The sequence below is a fragment of the Semicossyphus pulcher genome, unplaced genomic scaffold (genome assembly GCF_022749685.1).
Source record: "Semicossyphus pulcher isolate SPU_LCO1_2020_fin unplaced genomic scaffold, fSemPul1.0.p SCAF_14, whole genome shotgun sequence".
NCBI lineage: Eukaryota > Metazoa > Chordata > Actinopteri > Labriformes > Labridae > Semicossyphus > Semicossyphus pulcher.
The window spans coordinates 20,375,559-20,403,381 of record NW_027211648.1 but is presented as its reverse complement, the minus strand read 5'-3'; the positions used below and the strand labels follow the sequence as shown (position 1 = coordinate 20,403,381).

The 27,823-nt window shown below is 42.4% G+C and overlaps 1 protein-coding gene across 4 annotated transcripts in view; it reads right to left on the bottom strand.

Annotated features, from left to right (window-relative positions):
- Nucleotides 1-27,823, bottom strand: part of ralgapa2 (Ral GTPase activating protein catalytic subunit alpha 2) — an 88,755-nt gene that overhangs the window by 21,435 nt on the left and 39,497 nt on the right. For all 4 annotated transcript variants that reach the window (XM_069661245.1, XM_069661249.1, XM_069661247.1 and 1 more), the window contains exons 24-38: nt 26,426-26,581; nt 22,607-22,735; nt 20,039-20,167; nt 19,785-19,843; nt 19,424-19,532; nt 17,736-17,846; nt 17,429-17,497; nt 17,006-17,143; nt 14,377-14,554; nt 12,119-12,953; nt 11,403-11,474; nt 10,472-10,595; nt 10,195-10,350; nt 7,092-7,250; nt 5,527-5,654 (exon numbers count right to left, since the gene is read on the bottom strand). In XM_069661245.1, coding sequence (XP_069517346.1) covers nt 5,527-5,654; nt 7,092-7,250; nt 10,195-10,350; nt 10,472-10,595; nt 11,403-11,474; nt 12,119-12,953; nt 14,377-14,554; nt 17,006-17,143; nt 17,429-17,497; nt 17,736-17,846; nt 19,424-19,532; nt 19,785-19,843; nt 20,039-20,167; nt 22,607-22,735; nt 26,426-26,581 — 2,552 coding nt within the window. The remainder of the gene's footprint in view (nt 1-5,526; nt 5,655-7,091; nt 7,251-10,194; nt 10,351-10,471; nt 10,596-11,402; nt 11,475-12,118; nt 12,954-14,376; nt 14,555-17,005; nt 17,144-17,428; nt 17,498-17,735; nt 17,847-19,423; nt 19,533-19,784; nt 19,844-20,038; nt 20,168-22,606; nt 22,736-26,425; nt 26,582-27,823) is intronic.

The window sequence follows — 27,823 nt, the reverse complement described above, 5'->3', positions numbered from 1 at the left end:
CAACATTGTGGTTCAATTCAAATGTTTTCAGAAAAATGAAAATACTATGGGCCAACAGCTATGGTCTTCTTTACGTTATTCTACATGATACCCTTAGTCTGAGTTGTGGTTGGGACATAGAAGAGGCCTCCACAAAAAAAAAAAAAACTGGCAGCCTTGCTTGCTTTCACTTTGCCGCTCACGCTCACAAACAGACAGATGTCAGACACAAATGCATAACAGACGGAGAGAGAAGGGGAAGGGCGTGAGGGTGGGGGTTCAAGTTTAAAGATACACAAAGCACAACATTCTTTGGGTTACTCTTGGCTATGGACTTTCTGCTAGTGCTAGATTAAATCTATATGGTTTCTTATTATTTAATGTACTGTCTTAAAACATTTTTATAATGGCAACTGATAGCTCCTGTCACAATGTCACAAATAATAAAAGCGCATAATAAATAAAGTTAACCAAACTAGAATCACATTACGCTTGAAAGGAGCACGTCTGTTAATCATTAAATTAATTAAACAAAAAGATTATGCTTATTTTTTCAGAGAGGCTGCATAAAGACACATACAGGACACATAGTGCTTACAAATACATAAACACATCCCAAAACACAAAGAATAATGCTTTACAACAAAATGAAGGCAGCTTCTGTACACATACAAACAGAAACACACCAACAGGCATAACAGTTTGACACCAGCAGTGTGTGTACGCTACCCCAGGCGGGGCTCTGGGTCCCTGCTGTTGGCCGTCTGGTTCCACGCCTGCTCTACCTGTGTTTAAAAGGGGCGGCCCCCATGAAGCTCAGACCTCAGAGTGCAGGCTGGGATGGGCTGGGCCCCCAGGGCTTTCAGGGTGTGGGTGCCATGCAGCGGACGCCTTTTGTTACAGGCTGGGTGGCAAGGAGGAGGAGGAACTGATGTTGGGGGGGTGGGGGGGATGGACGAGAAAAAAAAAAGAGTAATGCTATGAGTCATTCTGCATGAGCAGCAGGGGAGGGAGACAGGGAAAGGATGAGGGGGAGCGAAGAGAGAGAATACTTTTGCATGTTGTATGAAGCTAGACGCCATATGCTATCCGAGCTGGGCTGCCTCCCGAGTCAGGGCTCTTGGGTTTGACAGGCCTGTGCTTGCCCCCTCCTCACCCCCAAAGCTACCCTTTTCCCCCTTAACTAACAGCCTCCTCCCTCTAGGCCTTCCTAAGCTCCAAGCAAAGGCAATTGCTTGGGTTGAGCATGGACTGTGCTCTGTGTATTTGTATGTGTGTTGAAGGGGGGGGGTGGCTCAGTGATCTGAACACATCGGACATTGTCGTGAGTCCCGGCAGGAACAGCTGGTCAGCTGGAGAGGAGAGTGGAAGGGGGTAGGGATAAGGAGGGGAAAAGATGGGAGGCAGTGCGCTACACTGATAATGGGATTAGGTTAAAACATTCAGTGTGGGAGAGACCCCTCCTCTCTGTGAAGCCCTTCAAATACTGCGTAAACTCACTATTGCTCTATCAAAGCCAATGCCAGCCTCCGCCCAAACCACTCTGGCCAAGTCCAAGCAGGGCCCCCTAAAACTCAGAAAAGGCCCCCCAACCACCTCACCACCTGAAACACCCAACAGTCGACAACTAAGAGACTGTAATCCAGTAATAGGAAAACACTATTGTGACAAGTCAAGGTGTTTTTTAGGCTCCCTTTAAGAAGCTCACTGTATACTACATGTGACGTATTAGAAGACTCTTTGTTGGTCAACCACGTTTTCCATAAACAGGAAGTTGGCTAGTTTTACTCATATCCGCCTCGACCGTTACATGAATCCAGCATTTAATGACTAGCTTGGCTTCTCACTGTGCCCAGTCAAGCACTGTGTTCCACAGTGATATAGACTGCTGAGTATTATCTATGAGACTACCGAATGTTATGGCACAACAGCTGGCAAATTAGACCTATCAGTGATGCTAAATAATTCATGTGAGACAACACTAACATGGCAGATCCTATTCATGACATCCCATCATGCATACAGGCGCACTTTCATCTCCGCTAGGTGAGGAATCTTACTGTATACAAAAGAACACGCTGCCGTCGGACAAAGACACACTGAACGTGTCATTGTCAAAGCAGTGACTGTAATAATTATGATGGCGTCTGGGGGGGGGGGGGGGGGGGCAACAGAACACAAAGGAGTGCATACAGGATATCATATATATCATGTCCCTTAGATTTTCAGTTGACATCCACTGAAATTATGTACATGTTGTTTTGGCAAACAGGGGAGGTGGGGGCTGTAGACATGCTCACATAAGCCTGTGAGGAAACATGACAGACTTCAGCAGCTTTCTGGGTTCCCCTGGAAGGATCAAGGCTCCCTCTCTTCTTTCTGCACACACAGACACACATACACATACACACAACACACACACCACCTAAAAGCCTGGCTCGCATGACTGGCAATGGGCAGAAACAGATTATGGTTATTGATCGCTGCCTGGAGATGGATCTTTGTGTGTGTGTGTGTGTTTATGTGTGTGTCAGAACAGAGGATGGGGACTAAGGGCAGTGTGCAAAAACTATTGATTCCGTCCAGTAGGGAGGTTGTGTCTCTGAATCAAGGTCAGTTCCGCACTATCTCACCTATTAGAAACTTGCCGTCTCTCCAGAACACACACACACACACACACTCTCACACACACACACTCTCACACACACACACACACACACACACACACACACACACACACACACACACACACACACACACACACACACACACACACACACACACACACACACACACACACACACACACACACACACGCACACACTTTTCGCCTTAACAATACCCCCATCACAAAGAGTGATGGACGCCACATCAAACTCAAGTGCTCGTTCAAGAGAGAAATGAATCCCAGCATGGAGACATTATTCTACAGTGACAGTATGAAGGATCTTCATCATACAGTAAATGGCAGCAGAGTCATCCAGTGGTTCTGGTTCAGGTGGCAGAAACAGACTAACTGTCTCCTTCAAGCAATATGTTACAAATGTATGCATACAGTCATAAATGCCATTAATAGAGCAACACTTCACTTATTCTACTTTAGTACTGATGAATCACTTATAAGAATGCTGGTTTAATAAAAACTTCAGTTGTTTTAGATTGAACATTTTGTGGTCAAAATTAAAAAATGCATCAGTGAAGAGTGGACTACTTGTCGACCAGACAAAGCCAGACCAGCTGCATTTTCCATCAGGCATATAAATAATAGATGATAAATTATGAGTTGTCTGTGAGAGGCTTGTGATATGATGTCCATGAGGCCACGGTTGCTTGACAGACAGAATTGACACAAATTCTATCTGACTATGAGACGGTAACAATACAAGAAAACAAACACAACTACATAGATTTAAAAAATCAGAGATGGAGGAAAAGGAGAGGCGGAGAGATAGAGTATGTGATGTGGAGAACTACGGAGAGAGGGGAATATCCATTTGAAAAACACTCTTGTAGCCTATCTGTGCGTGTATTTTCTGAAAATACTCCTGGTGGTCATTTTTCAATATCAAATCCTATTAGCCTGAGAGATCCTTTGAGCGTTGCAGCAGACTGCTGGAGTCCTCTCGAGCCTTGTGACAGAGCGGGAGAGGGAGCCACAGCACCATACTGGCCTTTTATCTGTACACACAGGGGTCATATAGCTTCTCTTTGAAGAAATATTCAACTAATTACCTTTGAGAGTGGCCTCACAGGCAGAGAGCAGGCCGAGGATTGTTGAAGCATTGTGATGGGGTAAACTAAGGATGAGGATTTTCATCTTGCACGAAAAAATACACATCCCACAAAAAACGGTTGGGTCATTGTTCCAACCGGTGACAGATGAAGAGCTACATAACCTGAGCAGATGGAAGAATGACAACTGGAGAGTGCAAAGCACAATAGGGTGGTGAAATACAACTCCACCTGCCACTAAAGACTAGTTCATGGTTCATGTCTCCGTTTGAGTTTGTGTAAGTCAGGAAATTATGTTATACCATTCTCCTAACTTTCAAGTGGTATGCACCACACGGAATATTTTGGTCATTCAATAGTTAATACATTGCCTCTGTACTTACAACCTCTCAAGTTAGGCAGACAAACAGTAGAAAAAACAGACATGCAGATACCCATGCTGGCAGAGAGCTTTGCCTGGCACGTTCATTCATCTCCTCTCTTGGAGTGTGTAAGGCCTGGCAGCCTATCAGTGCCAGAACTCCAGAGGCAGCGCTTATCTCCTCTCATAGATCATGTCTTTGTGCTGTCTGCTCCTCTGCTAAGGAATGCCAGGTAAAGCTTTTGTGGCCCACCACAGGCCCAGTACTGTCCAACCCATCCCCTAGCCCCTGAGGCTCACAGAGGCAGGCAGGCCTGTGGCTGGCCCCCCTCTGGCACTGAGAGTCACACTGGGCTAATTCACTTGGCGTCGGGTAACAGACATCTGTCACTCAGGATGCCCCCAGGGACACACAGACAAGGCCTGATACAGGATGGGGGGGCCAGGGGATGTGATGCACTGTGAAACGCATACAGGCTGACACATACTTACACACACCCGACTGTCAACCACATACACAGCGTGTTGTAGTTTAATAAAGAGCAAGAGCCTTTGTAGTAAAAGACTATGCTTTAAGGATTTGATAACAAATTTGGGAACAACTTTTTTAAAATATGTCAATTTCCTAAACACAGTAGACACTACTCTTCCACCCCAGTGAAACCTCCTCAGGGAGGTTTCTATAGCAACCGCCAGAGGGGCAGCGTGGTTCTGGTTAGGCGGTGCCATACATGCTGTCCGAGGAGGAGCGGGGAGTTAAGGGAGATCAGGTTTCCCCCTCCAGGGGCCATCCCGACTCTGCCCCCCCCCTTTTATCCCCCAACTCTGTGCTGCTGGCATTCACATGCTAATTCATCTCCATTGGTGATTACACTCCCTTTAAACCAACTGACAACTACAGCTGGAGTCAGGCTCTTAACGGCATACTGTTGGATGGATGGGTGGAGGGATGAGAGTTAGTGCGCTTGTGTCTGTATGCACTTGTATTTGTTGAGGGTGCTCTTATTTTGGCTCTCCTTGTGCTCCATAAAACAGTAGTGATAGATGATGACACATTATCTGTGCTCCCACCCAAAACAGCCGCACATAACCTCCCATGATGCTCCAGGCTGTGAAACAGGCCCATCCTAATAGCTGTATGTAAATCAGCCAGCCCATAAAGATCACTGTCAGCACTCAGCTGTGTACGTTGGCTGACATGACAAGCATGCCACATGTCTCAATGAATTTATAAAAATGGGCCACCAGTGGTGCTGAAATAAGAAAAAAAGAGGTTTTAAACATTTTATAGAACCATTCTAAAAATAGTACAACATATATGCTCAGAACCTTAATTGTCACTTTGTGGGTGTTGTAGGGGTGATTTAAGTGTAGTCAAAGACTTTTAATATTGTTTCATTTCTCTGATGAGCCATCCTAGTATGGGATAGTAAACACTAAATCAAAAAGGATACAAGCTCTGGTAGAGAGTCAGCCGGGACTTGACAGCTCTGCTGGCATTGATACAGGTGGCCCGCACCAAGCTTGGTAGAAGCGTCCCAGTAATGATGGCGCCGTTAAACAGAGGACCAAAGAAAGGAACCTGGGGAAGTTAAGAAACAAAAGATTTTGACAGATCAAAACTTTCACACTGATTCAAAGTTAATTTGGTCAATGTCCTTTAATTGTATATGCAAGTGGTTGATTAAAAACCTCTTTGTTTTTCTTTTTTTAACCGTTTCTCCATCTGTGTAGGGCAAGGGTTCAAGTTGAAATTGGATTTTTACCTAACTTTGCATGACAACCACACATATCTAATGTGAATCAATGTTAGGTAAATTAAATTAAAATGACAATCAATACTAAACAATGCCCTCATATTGAGCTACCGAACAAATACAAAGGGGCAATCTGCATTGTAGGGGCAGCGTGTGAGTGTGTGTGGGTACACGCGTCTGTTCATGCATATTGGAAGGGGGCCCTTAATCACTGAAGCTCAATGGTCGTTGACCTGGAAGTTGACGTGAATGTCAAAGTCTCTCCAAAAGGTCCTTCTGTCTTCAACTTTGTAGATCAGCTTGGATTATGACCAGTCAAAATATACAACAAACAGATTTTAACTGGAAGTGGTACTGAACAATAAACTTCAGAAATCAGAAAAGGGGTGACACTGTAAAGTAAAATACAAAACATGAGTAGATAGCTTTAGTTTGGTAGAGTTGCAAGACATTTAAGTTGTAGAATTTGGGAAAAAAATGCAGACTTAAATATGGCGGAGGGAGGTGGGGTTAGGTTGGGTAAGGTGGGGGCCGGTGGCAGATTCTCCCAACTGTGCTTTGGCTGAAGAGACCCTCTTGTGGGTTGAGGACAGAGTATGTTCTACAGACTCGTTTTTGAACCATTTGCAACCACTGAACTATTATAAATTAATGCACACAGTCTTTCTGTTATATTAAAGTTGTACAACTCCTTCAAATTAAATGCTGAAATGAAGGTAAAGGTAGATTGAGCAATAATATACATAAAGAACATATTGTGGATCTTCGTGGACAAGTTGCCGGACAAAGAAATTTCACTTCCTCTAAGAGGCCACATATCACGGGCAGTACTACAGAGTGTCCAAGATGAAAGCATGCCAAGAAAGAATAGAAACCATCTCTGAGAGCACATACCCACAGTGTGGGTAATAATACACTGTTGAAGTAGGGGAAACTTGAAATCCTTTAGACACAACCCATGAAAGGAAAAATAATCCATAAAAAGCACAGCAAAATCTTTATAGGAAGCAAGGAAAAGGAACTGCCTTAACTCATGATCAAAGACTTAAAATTAGTGCACAGTGAAATTAGCCTGCATTGTTTTATAGCTTGTGTCTGGAAAATAAGAAACTGAATCCAAGTAGAAAATAAAAAGCAAATGACTAAAAATGAAATGAAATCAAGAGTTGTTAATTAACTTCTGACTTCCAGTGAGTTCACCCACGCTTTATGTCTATAACTGAAAGTAGATTTAGCAAAATCCACCAACTGTCGTAGTTTACCTGTGGTTTCTTCATGATCTGGATGAAATACATGTGGTTCTTCATTGGATAGATGATTATCAGCACGTCTCCAAAGTCGGTTGGGATGATGCCACGTCGGTAGTCCCTGGTGTGCTCCGACCACACTATGTGCACCTCATCATTTCCAAGGTGACGCAACTGCCAAACAAACAAAATCAGCTTAATCAAGTGCCTGGCGAGAGCAGGTAATTTTCATCCCTATGGTTACGATGACTGGAATACAAATTAAGCAGGATGAGGGCTGTCTCTTGGTTCGTCTAGTCGGTATCTTCAGCCTACACCACTTGATTGAGTTGAGATTTAAGAGGTATGAAGAAGTGGTTGACTGATGATACAACATTATTTACTGAAAACATGCTTTTCCAAACATGAAGTGCCATAACTGTCTTTTACCAGTACATACAGTAATATACATTTATAAGTACTGTTAATGTATTCTAACGATAAAAATAAATAAATGCAGCAGGTGTAAGGGCAAGCTGAGTTTGTAATTTAAAGCAAAATGACAAACTTTGTGTGAAAACAATGGTATAAATGGGGGTCTTGACACTGGTTTTGACTATTTTTGTAGCCTTTTCATTACAAATTCAAATTGCAAACACAAAATGCACAAAATTGAGCATTTCAAAACCAAATAATTCAAATCCAATTAACTTCACCCATCAGAGATTAAATTGCTTCCAATTTCCACCCTATTCACAAACACAAATGAAACTGGGCAGGGCAAGAAGATACACTTAAATGAAAGGAAATTGACTGATAGTAGTCTGAAACAGGTAAACAGCTTTCCTCTTACCAAAGTAAAACGGAAGGACACAGCTACATTATATTCCCCATGTAGATCCCTTATTACCTTGTAGTCCAGTGATGTTTTCTGGGGTATCATGGACACTGAAAAGTGAGCCTCTCCTCAGAAGAAAACATCTGCCAATGTACTGTGGGCCTAATGAGCCATTAAGAAACATGCCCTCGCCACCAAAAATGCAATTAGCACATTCTATTATAAGCCCTTAATTATGGTAATACGGTAATCTTAAACAAATCCACGGCATGCTGATTACTGAAGCCTGCCAGTTCAGTGTGTCTGTCCAAGGATCAGCAGGTACCAACCAGGTCAGTCACTGGGACAATTTCAGAGAAGATGTTGAATATGCATTTGTGCTAGACAATTAACACTGGGATGTTAATTTGGGTTAAGATATTAGCATTTGGATGATCTTAATAACAATTTTAATGAGGATGCTTACGCTCTAGTCAATCATCTTCTGCACCATTCTTTTTACTCCTGTTAATGACCTCCAAATGTTTAAGACTTCTTTAATAAAATGTGATTCAAGTCAAAGGCTCTTGTCCAATTAGCCCACTTTGACCTCCTACCCAGCAAAATGGCTTCACACACATGGAGACAGCAGACCAGAGCACCCCAGAACACAAGAGGCTCCTTAGAAAAACAACCTGCAGCAGCCCAGTTAAACTGTGGTGCCTGGGGGTGAATGTGATAGCCAGGGCACTCGTTTATCTCCCTCTCCCTTTCAGAGAAGTACATATACACGTACGCGGTCTACATAGTCTGACCCCAACCCTGCAGGTCACTTCTATAACTGCATTACTGAAGCCAGCTGCTACTGCTGCGCCTTCACTGCCGTAAAACTCACAATTGGATTGAGGAATTCATGGTTTTCTGTCTTTTCTTTTCAGTTTAGCGGTCCCCCGTCCATCGACTACAAACAGATAATCTGCCCAGCAAGAATTGCCCCATCCAATGCTCCCCCACAGTATGCCTCTATGGTTACAGGCAGCAAAGTGGATGAGTGCTGGACCAAAAGTGTTATTTTTAAATTGACAGGGAAACATCCTACAGACAAAGCCAGTTTCTCATTCCAATTCTTCATACCACTTTCTCTGCCCTCCCATCTTTTTCTGAAGCATCCGTGCATGCAGTCAGCCTGCCAATTTCTTTGCAGCCTGTGACCGGTGTGGAGATCTGTGCAAGGTGAGCATCAGAAATTACAGAAGTTGCTGGTGAAATGAATGGAAGTGGAGTGGCAGCACACTCCTCTCTAGGTATGGCAGCATCTCCAGCGCCTCACTCTGGCCAGCCAAAGTCAAAATCTTTACTCAGTCTAACTAATTTTTACAGCCACTAAGCAGAGGTTCAAGATGGGTTTGGAATGAGTGGGGGGTTATTTGTGAGATGGAGAGGGGGGAGATCTGTGGAGGATTGGAGGAGGGTTGGATATGAAGAGAGCCTGATGAATTTCCCTTCTCAGCAGGGTACTGTATGAGAAGATTGGCAGCACGGGCAGGGGCCTTGCGGCTCATTTCTTCATGCTAACTGCTACTGGTGCACTACAGCTCAGAATCCCACTGCAGAACCCAATCGATTGCTCCTGTGGCGGCAGCAGGAATTGGATAAAAGGATCCTGCCGGCATCCGGCCGGCGCCTGCCCTAGCAGGGAGAGCTAATGGCTGAATCCAGGCCCTGGTCACAGCACACAGGGAGGGGCGCATGGGCTAGCAGAATCATAGTCATTACCACCGCCGCACATGCCCTCTCTTCACTCACGCGCCTGCAACTCTCTACTCCTCAGGCCTGCCTGGTTGGGGTCACTAATCAATGCCCGCACTCTGAAGTCACACCTCCTGATCAGAGCTTAACACAAAGCTTAAGGCTACAACAACATACTGCTATGGTCAGGCAGAACTGTGTAGCCATTTCACTGCATCAAACGGGAAGAAACAGTCTCTATCACCTTGATATACTCTGACTTTGAGGTGTTCATTTATACAATACATATTACAATAATTCAAATGTCATGGGCAGGCAGGAATTGTCCAAATGGATGTGGCTCAGTGGTAGAGTCGGTTGTCGGAGGTTCGATCCCCAGCTCCCTCAGTCTACATGTCGAGGTGTCCTTGGGCAAGACACTGAACCCCAACTTGCTCCTGATGGCTATGTATGAATGTGATTACTGATTGACAGTTAGGCACTTAACGTAGCAGCCTCTGCCATCAGTGTATGAATGTGTGTGAATAGGTGAATGTGACATGTAGTGTAAAAGCAGCTTTGAGTGGTTTTTACCTTTTTGGTGAGGCAGTCATCAGAATCAGATGGCATGCGAGTAGAGACATGGAAGATGGCTTCCACGGTGGAGGTAGCATAATAAGGAGCCGTTACACCTGTGCTGCCATTCCTCTGGAGGCCGCCCATAAAGCCACAGTGTGTGGCCAGGTCCACCTGAGGAATACATTATCAACTTAGTGTGTTCAGATTGTGTCCGCACATCTGTGTGAGCATGTTCAGATTGTATCTGTGAATACAGAGGGCTTGTTGATTTGATGGTGTTTTTTGTCTTCACCTCCCATCCCAGTCCAGACACAAAGTTCTCATAAGCCTGACTGCCTGCGCTGTTAGACAAGATGGAGCACTTGTCCTCTTGGCCCTCTCCGATGTAGAACACAGCAATCTTATGAGTTTCTCGACTACAGAACAAAACATTAAGTAGCAAATATTAGAAGAAGAAGAAGAAGAAGAAGAAGAACAACAACAACAACAACAACAACAGCAACACAGCCGCCAATTTTATGAACGCAACACAACTTGAAAAGCGTTCATTACTCCAGCAACAAAATGCTTTGAAATGTGAATGCAATGACTCAGAACACTACACCTTACTTTACACTGCAAATTGTGTGTCTCAGTGTAATTGAGTTATTGATTAAAATCAGGAGAGCAGAATGTGACAAATACAAGTTAGCAAATTTTTTTCCATTATATCTCCAGCCTCAATATAATTTAAAAACAGGCAGCAAAGTCCCCTCTCTGCTTTCAATGTTGCCATGGCAGTGCATCATGCTGGGGTAGATTTAGGGCACTTTGCATGCTTGCGCACAGGTTGTTATTGCCCAACCAAGTCTGGCCATCTGGGAGAATAACCTCCAATCCTGAGGGAATTCTTTAATAAGCTCCTGTCATTAGCGATATGTGGAGTACTTATTGATTGGATTTAGAGAGATACAGAAAGACAGGGAAAGCAGGAGTTGTATTTGGCTCAGTAGGAGAAGGTACAAAAATTTAAAATCATGAGGAACAAAATAAGGGATAAGGCAATCACATGCTGCTTTGGCCCACTGTACAATTTCATAATGGGTAAATCTGACTTATGTAGAGACAGATTTACCAAAAGACGGATGATTATCAGAGGGCACTTCTTTGTGTTTATTCGTATCTCATACAAACTTAATTTTACTGGAAACAATATGATCAGCGTGATAATATAAAACCCTTACCACTGTCTGGAATCCAAGTTCTTCAGTTCCCGTAATAGTTTGGAGTTTTTCTTTAACAAATGAAAGCTTTTCCTGTTTGGGAGAGACAGTCTGTTTAAGATGAGATATTCTCGAGTCTATACATAAAACACAATTCAGGAAACTGCTATAATGGCAAAAATGAAAAGCCATTTAAAAAAAAGCTGCATAATCTACAAACAAATTGCTAAACAAAGTTTTGTTTTGGAGTCAAGATTAACAAAGGTAAAATGGGCACAGGTGCAAAAAGCAATCTCCTACTAGCTGTGTGCACGTTTGCGACATCACCATTAAGAGGTGTAAGCTTTTAATTTACGGGGAGGCACTGCAAAGATGTGCCTCTGCAAGGTAGACCTTAGTGATAACAGCTGGACACTTTTACCCTGTGGAGAGGAGATTAAGACACTGCAGACTCCAGTGTGCTTTTAACTTCACTCTTTCTCTATTTGAGTAATGAGCAAACAGCTGCTTGGAAAATGAAGGAAGTAACTTGGGTTAAAAAATAGAATCTTGAGGTTATAACAAATGCTTCTCTCGCTACATTTAAGATGTGATTTGTTCAATACACTGAGGGACAAATACATGATAGAGCCCTGTGGACTTCTTCCATACTCCCTTCCGTCTAGTTATTACTCTCTTCCTCTAGTACAGTGCAGACCAGGCAAATGTTTGAAAGGCAATTTCAGTTAGCAGTGTACCTGCGGTCCCAAGAGTTCATGCCGAGGTCATTGAGCAGCAGCCGGCAGAAGTAAAAAGGAGCCTTTGGTTCCTGGCGGAAGGGTTCCCTCTGGCAGGCGGCCCGGAAGCTTACATCAGCATCCCACCTCTTCACTTGCTCCTCCTCCTGCTGGGTCTGACGCAGAATGGCCTCCAGAATGGCACTCTCTTGGTCCAGGTTCATGCCATGGGGAGAGGGGGCAGGCTGGTTGAGCATGAGTTGTGGCTGGGGCAAGCATTCTGGACTGCTGTGGCCCAGGTCCTCTAAAAGCCTATCCAGAATATCTATCTCTTCCTCTTCATAGCAGTCGGAGAGGGAGTCCGACACCGAGCAGTTACTTTTGTACGGCCCCTTTGTTGGAGAGTTTGGCTGGTTTCTGCTGTGAGTGACAGTAGTGGTAGTGGACAGGGGGGGATCGACTGCATGAAAAACTCCAACGTCATCAGGGTCTTCCTGGGTGGTGCAGTAGAGGATTGAACCATCCCAGGAGTATTTGCCCGAGATGTCCCGGACAATGACACGCACTTGGGAGGAAGGCTGGGGTGGCTGCCCAACAGTAGGGGTCTCAGAGGGAATCTGCAGGTAGGAGACCAGCGTGCTGTCATTGAAGACAAAGAGCTGCAGATTGGGGCTTTTGAACACCTCGGATGACAGCTCTGACGACTCCACGTACGGGTTGTCGTGATTTTCACTGACTAGACTATGTAGAAGTGCAGGGCCACCGCTCAGGGGATGATGGCCCAGATGGTTCACCAGATGTGTCATGACCATCCGTGCTGTCAGGGGAATAAGCTCCATGTTCCGCCGTCGCTTTTCTGGTGGAAGAATGCGGGTATTGAGATAAAAATAATGACTACATCTCCAAAGTAAAATACATGTAAGAAAGTGTAAAACGTAATTAATGGTAAAAGTGATTGATGGGTTTAGAATAAAAAAATGTGTGGCTGTCTTATATAGTAGCCCAGTGCAGACTTTACTAACCGTATTTTATAAGCCCCCATTTGTGTGTCGACATGCTATCATCTCTGTTAGCTCTTTACACAAAGCCAAATCTCATTTATGACTACTAATAGGGGTACTTTATTCATTTCTCACAATAGCTTGGCGAGCACACCTCTAAGTAGCTAGCATCTAATCATGAGAGACAACTTTGAAAAGCCCATTGAGTCTTCTTACAATGCACAAGCATTGGGACTGGCTGAGTGCTAATGAGAACCACCTTCTTTACAGGCTGCTAAATAGGACTCTACTTAGTGAATTGCATTTATGTAAATGCACAGGTTTTTACTACAAAGTGAAAGGCATGCCGTGCTTTATTTTGTAGTGATGCTGGAAAAAACAAGAAGATGCACTCTTGCATTGTGACAGTGCTATCAATACCATCATCCCCCATCAAAGTGGAGAAAGCTCTTTAGAAAGCAAGCCAAGCTGCATTAGAGATGTGCTGGCCCTTTGATGTGACTTGATCAATATGAGGTGGGGGCATGAATATAACTAGGCCGGCACTCTTTGGTTTGCCCTTTTGATAGTGTTTTGTTATTTCCAATAAGACTTTGTGCAGCTGTGAAACCAAAAAGCAAAGGTGTGGTGAAATTTTCCAGGCAATAGCCTGTGTTTAAATTTCTAACATTGTTTCGGAATACATGTGCGCTGTATATTTGTATTATAATGACTTTTCAGAAGTTGAGGACATGGATAGAGAGAGAGAGAGAGAGAGAGAAAGGAATATATTGCCTAATGGAATCACAAGGTCAAAAAAAGAAGGAAAAAAAAAACCACATTTTTATCAAAACCCCATAATGGGTCTTCTCTCTAGGGCTGAGTACTAATGCGAACATTCCACTCTCTGTGATGGTTGATTTCCTTTTCATACTTTTAATACGATATTGACATTTAATGGAGACTCTCCGAATGGATGGGCTTCTTAGAGTTTGCTTTTCCCTTTAATCTTTTTTGGGGGGTATATATACGTCTCTGAGGTCCCTCAGAAGTATATTATGGTGCTGGAATAAAGTCATGTGCAGAGCGTGATCAGAGTTAGAGTCATCAGAGTCATGGGGGATAAGCAATGATGTAAAAGCTGACCGATTTACTCTCTTAAACACGTGTATGTGTAAATATGGACGCATGAATGATGCACTAAATAAATCCAGCATCATCATATTATCTGTCTGCCAAGTGAAATCTAGCGCCTAGCAGGTAGTAAAAGGGGAGCTCAGAATAACTTTATGTTCTTACCCTCAGCTACAGTGAGCAGGTTGCCAAAATCAGTGCTGGTTGTCTGGGAGGGCGGCGGCTCAAAGCTCTTCACCTGACCCAGCATGAGGTCATAGTCAGTGGACAAGTCTGACAGGCTGAGGAGGTAGTGGCTCTGTTGGGTGTGTAGGTTAGAGCCGGCCACACAGCAGTGCAGCACCTGAGGAGCAGTAGAAATAGGGAGTGACTTAGTGATTGTATCCAGAGGATATGTGCCTTGGTGGATCTTCTACAGTGTGACACTAAAATGCTCTTTGAAGACAGAACTTGAACTCTGATGTGCAATGACACCATCCTATTAGATATGGTGGTGTCTGGTGAGACAATGCACAGTGATACTTCTGCAGGGCTGTTCTAGATTGACATAATCCAGGAGCACATGAAAGGGAAATATAAGGTCTATTTACATCATAAGGATGTGGAGGGAGGGAGGGGGGGAATGAGAGAAAAGAGGGTCTTTATTGCCACTAATCCATTTCTCCTGTGATGTGCGAGTGTATCGATCTACATAACAGATGGCAGAGCATCCGTTGGCAGGGCTAGATAAGGCGCACTGGGGCAGTTGATTACAGCTATTGGACAGGTTTACACTGTTTGATTTAATTAAGACTTTATCCTTGTGCTCAGCTCCCACCACAAACATGCACGTTTGCCACGTACAAATGCACACACATACACACACAAACACACCTGTATACATTATAATCTGAGTGGAGGTTAGGTGCTGCATATGAGTAGGTACAACATATGCCTAATGTATGTAAATGAGGGGGGCCTCTTATTCAGAGTAGAGCAACATGGATAAAGCCATGCAAAGGCTTATCCCATTCAGTACACACACACACACACACACACACACACACACACACACACACACACACACACACACACACACACACACACACACACACACACACACACACACACACACACACACACACACACACACACACACACACACACACACACACACAGACTCTCGTCTGAGACATGCTCAGAGAGGCATGCAGGCTCTGCCATCTGAAACAGTATTGTGTGGGGCAATGTAGACAGTATGTGGATGATTCCACCAAGCAGACCTCTGGGTGCACGGGGGAGGGATTGGAGGCTTGATGCTGAAAAGACCTGAACCAAACAGCTGCTACGCCGAAGAACCAAAGAGGTTCCTCTGAGGAGAGGTAGAGAGACCGAAAGGGAGGGGGGAAAACCCGCAGCTGTGCTTGACAACTAAGTGACTGCGCCTAACATAGCAACAGTTCCTGCAATAGTGAAACAAGAATACTGTAGTTTGACTGGCACGGGCTGTATGGATACATGAGTGCGCTCATGTACACACATAAATCAAATAAGAAAAACGCAAATAGAATCATGCAGGTGGATGCACGCAAAAATGTACCTATCCCCTCGCCTTCTAACACAAACACACACAATATCTCCCTCAAACATTCACACACAGGGGTGGTGCAGCTGGCTGCTGAGGCAGGCGGAGAGAGCAGATGGAGAAGCTTGAACAGAACTCCAGTGGACCAATGAGGTCGAGTGTAATGTTGCTTTTTACACTGTTCTGCATACTGTTCGCCATCAAAAGGTCTTTTCTCACTTTTTTCTTCTTCTCGGGATGGATGGCATGGCATCCTTTTTGTGTGTCTGATGTCTTCTGATTGAACAGATTATTTAAAAATAAAACAGTAATTATGGAAAGGTGACATGAAAAATAAATGGATGCTCCCTGCTTCCTTCTTAGTGACACTGGCCAGCAATGGAATAAAAGGGAGATGGTTCCTGTTATTGCAGCTATTATCTGCTTGGTATAGAGAATAATTCGCGGCAGTGTATCTGTGGAAATGCATAGATTTTTGACTTGATACTGCATTAATTTTGTCACACCTTGTAATGCCTTAATATATTATTCCTAATGAAATCCAGAGGGCCCATGCCTTTTGTGTGCCGATAGACAACCAATCATGCCTAATTGTCTTTGCTTTCATAGCAGCTGCAGTCGCTCTCATATTAAGACATATTCAATTCAAATCTTCAGGACAAGCATTTATAGCTGGAGCTTATCAAGAGGACAAAGGGTTCTGTTTGAATAATTGGACCATTTCTTATCAGGGGTGACATCCTTACAAAGATCTGCCGTTGACCACATCTGCCCAGACAGGAGGGAATGAATAATACCTCATTCATTTGTGCCTGAAGCTTGGCCATTATGCTCAGGGTCAGACCATAAAATAAAGGGTTAGAGACACAAATACAGAGAAATAGCTTGAATACTGAATATTTTGCCTTAACTAAATAAATAAAGTGTATGGTACTATAAACTAAATAATAAGAGTTTCCTGGACATTATAAATGCCAACTGCAAGCGTCAGTTATGGGCGCCTCTATGCTGTTGTGCCACTATAATGTTAAATGAGGCATAGTCATGAGGTCACGCCGGAGGTGAGTCTAATTAAAGTGGCAAGCCTATGTGGTGGGGTGGGGGTGAAGGTGTCAAAGCTGAAGTTATTGTGTCTGTTGGCAAAGATAGATCTTATGTTTCAGAGGATTTTTGAAAGAGGCAATCCATCAGGTCTGCAAAATACACCGAGCAGCCAGTGATTCCACCCACCCTGTAGATATAGTCCAGCAGTGGGGCTTTGTGGGATGCACAGTCCTCCAGAAAAGGCATGGTGATGGGTTCAAGCAGCAAACTCAGAGGAACGGCCATGCACCAGTCCAACAGGCAGAGCAGCAGCGACACCATCAACTGACGAAGTGAGAAAGTAGAGAGGAGTTCCTTTTTTAGTTAAGTCTTTCTACATCAAAACAGTATACAAAAGTATTTCTCATACAGCAGAAAAGAAAGAGACAGTTCCAGAAAAACAACAGTAATAGATGAGAGCTGCAAAGACAAAAAAAGAGGCAAAGAAAAAAAGGGGAGAGAGCAAATCACATCAGTAGAACATTCCTGTGCAAGTGCACCATTCCAACATGATAGATCAAGGGCCTTTAGATGTCAGCTATTTCATGTCCCCTCCTTTCCAACATGTACCTTTTTGTCCGCTTCCACTGTTGAGTGCTCTGCGCTCGGCAACAAAAAAGCTATTGTGGCCACAAAGATCTGTGTTGGGACAAAACAAGGCGAAAGATAATTGGATGACACACTCCTATTCATCAGCTTTGTCAGGGCTGCGTGCTAAAATGGATGTGATGCTACAGGATGTAGAGTATGCATATGGATGAGTAATAGCTCATGTAAGACATGCATTTAAAAGCTAAAGTGAAATGATTTTACAAAAAGTTTGTTCTCACAAGCCATTAATAGGTACAAACAATTCAAATGTCTGTGTGTGTATTACCTCAATTATTTTCTTAGGCAGAGTGGGCTCCAACCTCTGGAGATGCTCCCAGTGAGAGATGAGCAGCTGGAACACATCACAGGCTACCTGAGCCACTGCTTTGTTCCCAAACTTCAAGAAGACAAAACATGATACGATCAGTGGTACAAAAATTGTCTTCTTTTACCATAAGCAGCATAGATGTAGAGAAAAAATGGTTTTTAAACACAGTGCATGTGCATTGAAAAGAGATTTTTATTATCAGCTGCCTGAACATTTTTGCTGTGAAACTTTGCACTTTCACTCTGCAAGACAAAACAAATCAATTATTAATACTGATGTGATTTCGATTGAGATAACTTCTTCCTAGTTTCAAAGTGAAAACAAAGTTGCGAAGAGAAATCTAAAGGTCAGGAGTGCGACTGTATTCTCAATTCTTATTTGTTTGTGTCCATGCAACCAAATTGGAGCTAGCAGACAAGGGTCCTATAAAACACGAAAATATACATTATGTACCTGTTTAAAATGTGCAATTTTTGTACACAAAGCAATAATAAAGGAATATTTTATACTGTTGCTGAATGGCTTATTGATGAATGAATCAATTAGGATACAAATGGAACATTATCTTGGCAGTCTATGTCTGTAATGCTAACCCCCAGCAGTACATCATTGTTAATACTGTCTTTATATCCAGGAAAAAACACATGACATATTTTTAAACCAGCTACACTTTACCTTATTGGATTTGTGTCACCTAAATACCCAAAGTCTGAAAAAAGGCAGAGGGACAATGCTGGACAAGTTTATGCACGCATTGACTGTGGGAGAATTCTGGGTAATTTTACTTGATGTGCATATAATCAGCATAATTTCATTTCCACTTCAAACCACAGCAAATTTTCCCCAGGCTCATTGGAGGAAAGAATTGAGCTGTTAACAATTTTCTTTCAAATGTGGATTTCTTCAGTGATTTGAAATTCTTTGTGGAGAAATAGAATTTCCCATTTCTTCCAGCTGAATGCCTCTCAACATGTAACAAGGGCAGACAATGTGGGGAGTGCAGAAATGGCCAAACACAAAAAGGGGCCCTGAGAGTTCAGCACCTGCTTTTAGAAAAGAGACTCTCAGTGCCACTCTTCCCCCTAGATCCCCCACCCAGCCTATACCCTCTATTTTTGGGCTGGCTGAGTCTGTGTGTCAAGTTGTACAGGGGAGTGATTACTGCTCCATTAGAGAAGGGAGGGGGGTGGGTGGGGGGTTACTCGAGCAGGAAGCTGGGAGATGTAGCTGCTTAAATTGGCCCACATCTACTGCGAGTGAGTAGCCTGGAAATTACGCTACCGCCCCAAACCCCTTTCCATGAAAAAAGAAAAAACAAAAACCAGCCTCCACTGACTCTCTGCATCTCTTCACTCAGGGAGAAAAAGAGGGCTCTATCGAAATATACCCATGAGTCACATCACTGGACGTGTTGTCCTCACACTTTTTGTTGAAATGCTGAAATTGTTCTGCAGTCCTTATATGTGATCAACCATCATTTTTGTAAGAGCTTAACACTTTAAGGCTTGTGAGGTAAACAAAACAAACTGATGAAATCAGAGCGGTAGTGGTTCATTAGTAATTTTGTACACGTAAATCAGCAGATATCAATCTTCAAATGTACGTGAAATGCAAATATAGCTGTCTTCCCTCAGAAGGACACTAACCTTTAGTGTTACCCCCAGAACATTGATGGCATCTTTAACATGGTGGTGTATGTTTTTTTGCATAAGCTCCTCACACACCCACAGACCCAGACTGCACACAGCAATGCACCTAAAAAAAACAGTTAGAATACTTATAACAGCCATAATACAATCATACAATAATACAAGTTACAATAAAAACTTATATTATAATTAGATAAATGCATCCCACAGAGTTTTAATGATACATCAAATTCAAATGTTCATTAAGCAATTAAGCATATACACACCTGCATATGAAAACACATTCACATCAAACTAATAGAAGAATAAACACTCTGACATAAGAATAAAATCAAAAATGCCAATATTGCAATCATACCTGGCCCCTTCACAGTGTTCCTTTGTTGCAGTCTCCAGCAGGATGTTGACCAGATAATCCTAAACAGAGACTTATGTTATGTTTTCAAATTGCAATGTAGGCAATGACCTTTATTTAATACTTGTTAAAACCTGATTCATTCTAAGATAAGACTTTTTTTATATCAAATTTTTTTGGATAAATGTTTAGAAATTAAGTATGACAGACTACAGGTCACAAATCCGCAATGCCCAGTTCATATGTTGACTGTTTACCTTGATATCTTCATTGCCAACAACGATGTTATCACAGCCAGGTACACGCTGCAGCACAGGAATCTGCAGGTAAAGATTGGGGAAACACACTAGGGAGCCCAGGACTGTCTGAGCCTCCAACCTTGGGGCCTGGCAGAGACAAGAGGAAAAAACAGACACATGCCATCATTAATTCATTCATGCTATATTAACACAACCCACCTTCAGGAAACAGGAAGGTCGCTATCATAGGAGAGAGGATTGGAGGAGTTCTGCAGAATTAACTGGGTCTTTATTTATGATTTTTCTGATGTTTAACAGAATCTCTTGGCAAACGGTTAGACAACAAAATGACTGATTAAATGTGTTATGGACTGAGCACTAAAGCAGTTCCTAGATCCTGTTGTACCTACTAAGCTATTACCCTGACAATACTAATAATAAATATTTGCTGGAAGATACGAAAAAATCACAGTAAGAAAAAAACACCCTATTAACATCCCTGTAACCTGTTCTTGACTTAATATATAATCTAGAGTAGAAGGCAGTTAATACTAACTTGCCTATGTTTTGGTTGAAATCAGTTCACACTGGGGATAAGTTAAACAGGGAGTGGTTGTCTTATTGGTCCATCAACACAGTCTCTACTAATTGCTCCAAATTTGACCATAACCAAGTAGTATGTTGGCGTTGCAAGCCTGTGTTCATGTAATTAGCACAGAATTAAAATAATACATCAATATATTCAATACATCTGTTTGCATGTGCTTCACAGAAAAGGTGAAAATGCACACTGTTTAAAGACCACAATAACTGCAAACAATTCATTAAGAAAAGAGTCAAATTAAGAAAATAAGTCAAACTCATTTAAATAAGACATTTTGCATTTATTGAAACTAATTTTGTTTGAATGTATCATCTGTCATTAACTGCACTTTGTGAAATATAGCTGCAGGCTTTTGAGTTGTAAATTTAAACAGGTTTTATTTATAGGTTTGTGGATTTTTATTAAACAGTTACAGCACATTATGAAACTGAAGATAATTATTAGTCAATTGTGCAATATTCTTATTTAGCTCCTAAAAATTGAGGAAAAATCATAATGAATAAATGTATTACAAGATTGAACCAAATACTCAATATTAACTATAAGAATGTTATTATTAAAAATTCTCTTTTAAAGCGCATATGAAGAACTTTCGGTTTGTGTTGATTTTGGCGACCCTTGTGGACAAAGCGGTATCTTTTTGATGATCATGTCCTGTATATGAATAAAAAGTGTTTTTCTGCTTTGTTTAATCATACAAACTTATCACTTGCTGCAAATCTTTGCTGTGTAAAATATATTTAAAAAAGGCTGATTTGGCAACGCTAAGTTAACTGCCTCGTCTGACACCTACCTGATGCCTGTAACCACTGTCGGGGGGACAGTGGTTACAGGCATCAAAAATAACTATAAAGACATAATCAATCTTGTCGCTGATGGTCTTGTTTGCTTTTGTAGCTCATATACAGGCATTAGTATTAATTTCAGTCCATTTCATTACCAGCTACAAACTCCTCACAGGAGCTTTAACTTTAAAGGTATAATAAGTAGGATTTTCCTAGAAAAATAAAATATGGACTTTTACAAATATAATATAAATCATCACTTATGGGCCTCTATACATGTGTGTCGGTGACTGTGTGTGCAGACCCTTGTGAGACCCTTCCCTCTGCATCTATTCTGTTGTTTTGCTTTGCACGGAACATTTTCATGAAGGGCGCTGTTGTGGTTCCCTGAGCCAATCACAGCATAAATGTGAGTGTGGGAGTGGTTCAAATTAGCAACTGGGCCCCATTCAGACCACCAAACATGGCGAAACAACGATGCAGAGTTGGCCTTCTTTCTGTTGGACAGATAGATGCCTCACACCGGGTAGGACAAGGTAACCGGCGGTTAGCATGCTAGCGCAAAGGTAACCGGCGGTTAGCATGCTAGCGCAACAGTAACTGGCAGTAAGCATGCTAGCGCAAAGGTAACCGTGATGCTGTCGGTGTTAGCTCGGTGGGGTGGTCGTGTTCTCGCACGAGAGAGTGAGTGTGAGCTTCTGGTGACAAAGAGCCCAGGAGGAGGGGCCCGGTTTGAATGTGTTGTTGACAAAATTCGAGGAAAAATCCTACTTATTATACCTTTAAATTACAGTGAAACAAAAAGGGAGTTCTCTTGATTTTTGTGCAAGCCAAACAAATGACAGAAGTTTCGAACATTTGTGTTATTTTGTCCCTCAGACTCTCTTTAATTAATACTAGAATTCCAAAAACAATTTGAACCTTTCAATGACAAAAAGCTGCCAAACACAAAAAGGTACAAGGCTGCATTGTTATTGATAGACCTATCAGCCATGAGTGGATGAATGTCACAGTAACCAGGGATCAAAAGATACAAGGTGGAATTCTGTTTTTGCATTTTGTTGAAGTTTCTATTATTTTTTGTTTCAATACAACAAGGTGCAGTGACATTCCTGAGGACTTTGTAATATTTGAAAACAAAGAGTAGTATCCTGTTTCATTCACATATCAATCTTAATGTTAAAAGTGTGCGTGTACCTCTGAGGAGCCGGAGCTGAGAACACAGGCAGCAGCAGTGATGAAATCTCCAACGAGCATAGTGAAGCCCGGCAGACCGAGGAAGAAGAAACGAGGAGAGCAGGAACGGATCATGGTGTTCAAAACATCCTGATGACAAAAACGCATGCATGCACACATACAAACACACACACAAGCACACACAAACACATGTGTTACACATGTGGGTGGCATGCAGTGATTTTTATATTGATATTTATATTATAAGCCATCAGAAACTGACTTGATACATAAATGAAGGAAAAAAACTCATATCATTACAATAAATGAAAAGCTTAGCATGCTTGAATATGTTTATTGTTAGCTTGTATTTTGGTGTTTAGTATGAGCAAAGGATTGTGTCAGAGTGGTTGGAGCGAAGCAGACATATTTTGTAAATGGGCCACCTTGTGAGAGACATGGCAGAGAGAAAGCTTTTTCCTCCAACAGGTAGGCTAAGCATTTTAAGTAAGTTGAGGAGAGTAAGGCACTCAAACAGTACATGTCACCAAAGGACTGAAAAAAATAGAGTTCAAAAGAAAGAGAGGAGAGAATGAGAGAGAGAGAGAGAGAGAGAGAGAGAGAGAGAGAGAAAGGGGCAGCAGATGGATTGTTCACAGAGGATAAGAGGCAGAACAAAAGACCCCAACTTTCGTGAATCACGTGTTTATACACACACAAGCAAACCTGTAATTAAAGCCAGAGACAAGGTATTGTTTTGCTGAGGTACAGACAGCTCAGAAGCAGATGGATGCTCTTTCAACATTAACATATGCTGTACTGCAGAGGGCTCTGCACAAACTGCTCAAGTATGTACAGTGTAATACCATGGTAGACAAAAGCATGGAAAGCTGGTTTCCCATGCTACGTTAAGATGGTATGGTTGCAGAAATGAAGTTGATACATTTACTTTTCCATTCCCCCCAAAAAATAACAATATTAATTTGTCATTGAAAACAAAACTTTCAATTCATGCATGTATAAATATATAAACACACATAATATTTATATATTGGTTAAATATTAGTGTGAGAATGCAGCATAGCTTAGTAAGGTAGGTACATTGCTCTCTCTCTTATCTGAGAGGTGCGCGTGTACATTTGTGTACAAAGGCAAGGTCCAAGCTTGAAGCACCTGCCGTCTTGGCAATAAACTTGTGTAAATCAGACAGTTCAAACATCAGCCTTCAGTTTCCAGCTGAACCGAAGCGACACCTTAGCAAACACACATGCACAGAATGTTTCAGACACACACACATACACTGCCCAATCTATTTGTGATATTAATCATCCAAAGAAAAAAAAAAGAGGAATAAAATAAACACGGCGAGGCAATAAGTACGAAGTCAAACCAACACGATGCACCGCACATGGAAAATTGTAGGGAAGAGCTTTAGGATTGAGTGCCCATTTTACCCTCATTTTGTTGGTAATTGACCTCTGAAACATAATGTGCAGTGCAGTCAGGGGTAATTAGCATGCAACAAACTGTTGCTTGATTGCCTGAAGTGTGCATTTTAGAGGAAGGCACAAATGTAGAATACAAAATGTTTTCCATTGTATGTGTAAGTAGAGGGAACATGATTTGAGGTGTGTGTATAGATGGGAATTGAGCCCTGCATGTGGCTCCGTGTTGGCAGTAGGAATGGCCCCTGCATTAACAAAAGGTGCATTAACGTAACTCTGAATAGAAATACCTCAGGCTTTTTCATTTGGCCTCATCTCCAGGAAAGCACACGCTGTCCACCTGCTTGTCCCTTGGGTGACAGGGTTCAGTCCGGTATGACATCACTCAGCACAACAAGGCACATTTTTGGTCTTATTTACTGAGTGTGGATGTTTCCAGTTTAGCATGGGAAAGGGACTGTTACTGTTATCACTATGAGTATCTGGGGTTTTCCCTTCATAGGCTGTCATGAAGGGATATAACCCACCTGTATGACTATGAGGTGAGAGCTTTAATCAACAGCCATATTTGTGACTTAGGGGTCAACTGTCAGAATTTAATCAGCAGTTCATAAATTAAATTATAAATTGTTCTCTTTCTGCAGTGACAAGAGGATGTACGGTAAGTCAACAAGCAAGTTTTACTCTCAATGCACAGCTGTATATTGTATATTTTATTCCGCCTATGCAAAACAAATATAAGCAAAACAAACAGGTTTGTTTGTGTGCACTTCACTATACATCACAAAATATGCTTTTAACTACTGCAGGCCAGACAGTAGACCTATTAGATAGATTACTGCTATTGTGCTATGGACATGCCTTTGTAAGACCAGTGACCAGGGAACAATCAGGACAATAGCCCTGACCTTGGCACTCTGTCAGTTGGGAGGAGAATCCCTCCGAGGGAACTGTCATTTTTCTCTGAGCTTAAATTTAGTGCTGAGGGTTTTCACTGGGAATGCCCGTGTTATCTAGCAAACATGCCTGGTTAAGGCAGACTTTATGACTTGAGAAACAGGTAGATTAAAGAAAATGCTTAAACTGTAAGTTAGAGTCCTGTAATATACAAAACTATACTGTTTAAACATAACAAAACAGTAACCACACATTTAACTTATTATTTGCAAAAGCACAATCATAAATTAGTATTCGCAGACCTATATGTACTAATAGTAACTTTTAGCATGTGCGCTAATGAAAAATCAGTATACGCAAAAATATTTAGAATTAAATGTGTATTTGTATGATGGATTCAGAAAAGTATACGTTTATTCTGTTATTTATTGGGGTGGGGGTTGCGGGTAAAGGGACAGAGGAAGGAGGAGGGGGAGTGTAAGAGCCACTTTCTTATGTTAAGCAGGCGTGCGGCTGTCCTCTATTGTGTGGCGTGAGGACTCTTTTCTCTGGCCAATTTGAGCATGCTTCAGTGGCCAGCCTGGCTCTGGCCCCCCGACGCATTATACAGAGCCACAACAAAAGCTGGAGAATGTTGCCTCGTCCCTCAGTGTGCCCCCCTCATTGCTCTACTCTACACTACGTTCCCCAGTCTCCCCTCCCGCTCCTTCACACACAGGCAGGCAGGCAGGCAGGCAGGCCAGCCTACTCTGGGCCCCTGGCCGACGTGTCAGTCTAACGGAGCGCGACAGACGTCAATCCTTAATTAATCACGTATACGCGGCAGGGGCTCAAAACATTATTTAACGACATGGAAAACATTCTAATAAGCTTGTCGCACTGCCAAGGCGCAATAGAAACCAAGCCAGGAGGGCATACATACACACACACACACACACACACACACACACACACAGAGGCATCCAAAACACCCCCAACCACACACTTTTATCCCCACCCTTTGTTTTGGGGAATCCATTCATCTTTACTCAGCTTCATCTGGAAGGAATGGAGCTTGGCCAGATTTAAATACAAGGAAGGGTGTGGCTGAAGGATGTGGGAGATGCCAAAACACAGAAGCCTTCTTCATCACTACATGTTGGCTCGTAGTTTTCTAAATTACTAGCTGAAACAAAGACTCGACAATACATTACATTGCACCTATATGAACCCCAGTTAAAGGCTGATTCTTATTATCTGCAAACATCTGACACTTGACACATATTAGGTTCAGCTTTTAAGCCCAAGATATGGTTACTTATATCAACAACTAACAAGTGATTAGGAATTACTGAGTCATGTCTCACAGGAAAAAGGAGAAGGCAACTACAAGGCAATATTTTCCTGATTTTTAAAGGGCTAACACATAAACATCAAAAGTGTTTGTCTGGTGTACCATCTAGTGGTGAAAAAAAAAACAAGTGGCTGCCTTACTGAGGGTGCCCCCTACTGGCTGTACCTGGTCGTCGCTGGTGACTCCCTTATGCATGATGTGGTAGAGATGTACCAAGAAATCCCCGTTGGGCAGCACATCCTGGTGCCTGGTCATCATCTCACATATCAGCTTATAGGCCTGCAGCTTGCCCGCCTTGTACTCAGCAGGCAGCATGGTGGCCTGTGGAGGGGAGAGAGACGCTCAGTTCAGTATAATAATTAAGAGTTGAATACCTTGACTTGTTTGACGTCTGTTATGCTGCAGGGGTGGTGGGGAAGTTTATCAAATCTGCTTCTTTATTTTTTCATTTTCATTTTCATTTAGTGGAACTTCATTCAAAACAAAAACTTCAAAGTGAGTGTGACAATAATATATTTCCTTTATTTCTATAATTAGATTTTAATAATGTCTAAAGCCATGGCGTCTGCTGCTGCTAAAGCTAATTATTCAGTCCTGTTGAATTACTTGTTGCAGCCGCTGGGAATGTAATTGCGATTATAAGAGGCTTCTCCCAGGAAAACACCTACGACTGTCTCTTTTGCATTAGTCCATACACTTTTCTGTATGCCACTAAACTATAACATACTTTCAATTTAACCCACAGAATAGGGCTGCACGGTATCGTTTAACAATCGCAGTTGCGTTGTGCGCATGTGCAATAGTCACATCGCAGGACGTGAAGCAAATCAACTGAAACACGTCAAGCTGTTACTGTATTGTTGCTCGGTGCAAAATGAAAACTTGCCAGTTTCTTGTTTCCCATAACTAATCTACAGGAAAGACCGTCTGATATCACATTAGTGCAGCTCTTCACCAGAGCACAGAGTGAACTGACTGCTGTGCTGCAGAGTCTGTGTCACCTGCCTGTAAACTGTAAACAAGCCGTCACGGATCATGTCGACTGGATGATCAAGGCAGACACTCCGTTACGCGAGGTGGCTTATAAGTGAGACTATTCCTGTTATCAGCGGCACCTCAACCTGTGCTGGTTAATGCTGTGGCCACATAAATAGAGCGGATGTGCCGCAAGTGTTTACTTCTAGCGGCTACACCTGCAGCACATACATGGCATGAGGTTGTGTGTGCCGACAGGAAGTAGAAGTGAGCTTTTGTTTCAAAAAGTTACTGTCATGGGGCTGATCAAGCTGATCAAACATATATTTGAACACCATAGAAACGATATGACATGGTATTATGACATACCGTATAAGTAACGCAACTGAAGCCCACAAGTCTGTATTTATTTTATAATGTGTTGCTCCACCTGAGCTCTCAATTTTTTCATAAGGGTCTGAGAGTCACTGAACGAGTGTGGTAAAAGTAGAAGAGGGTCTTTGTTTTGTTAGAAGAAAATACACTTAAAAGTCCCAAATAACAAAATGTATGATTGTTAATTGTTTATAGGGAAATGAAAAGACTGCA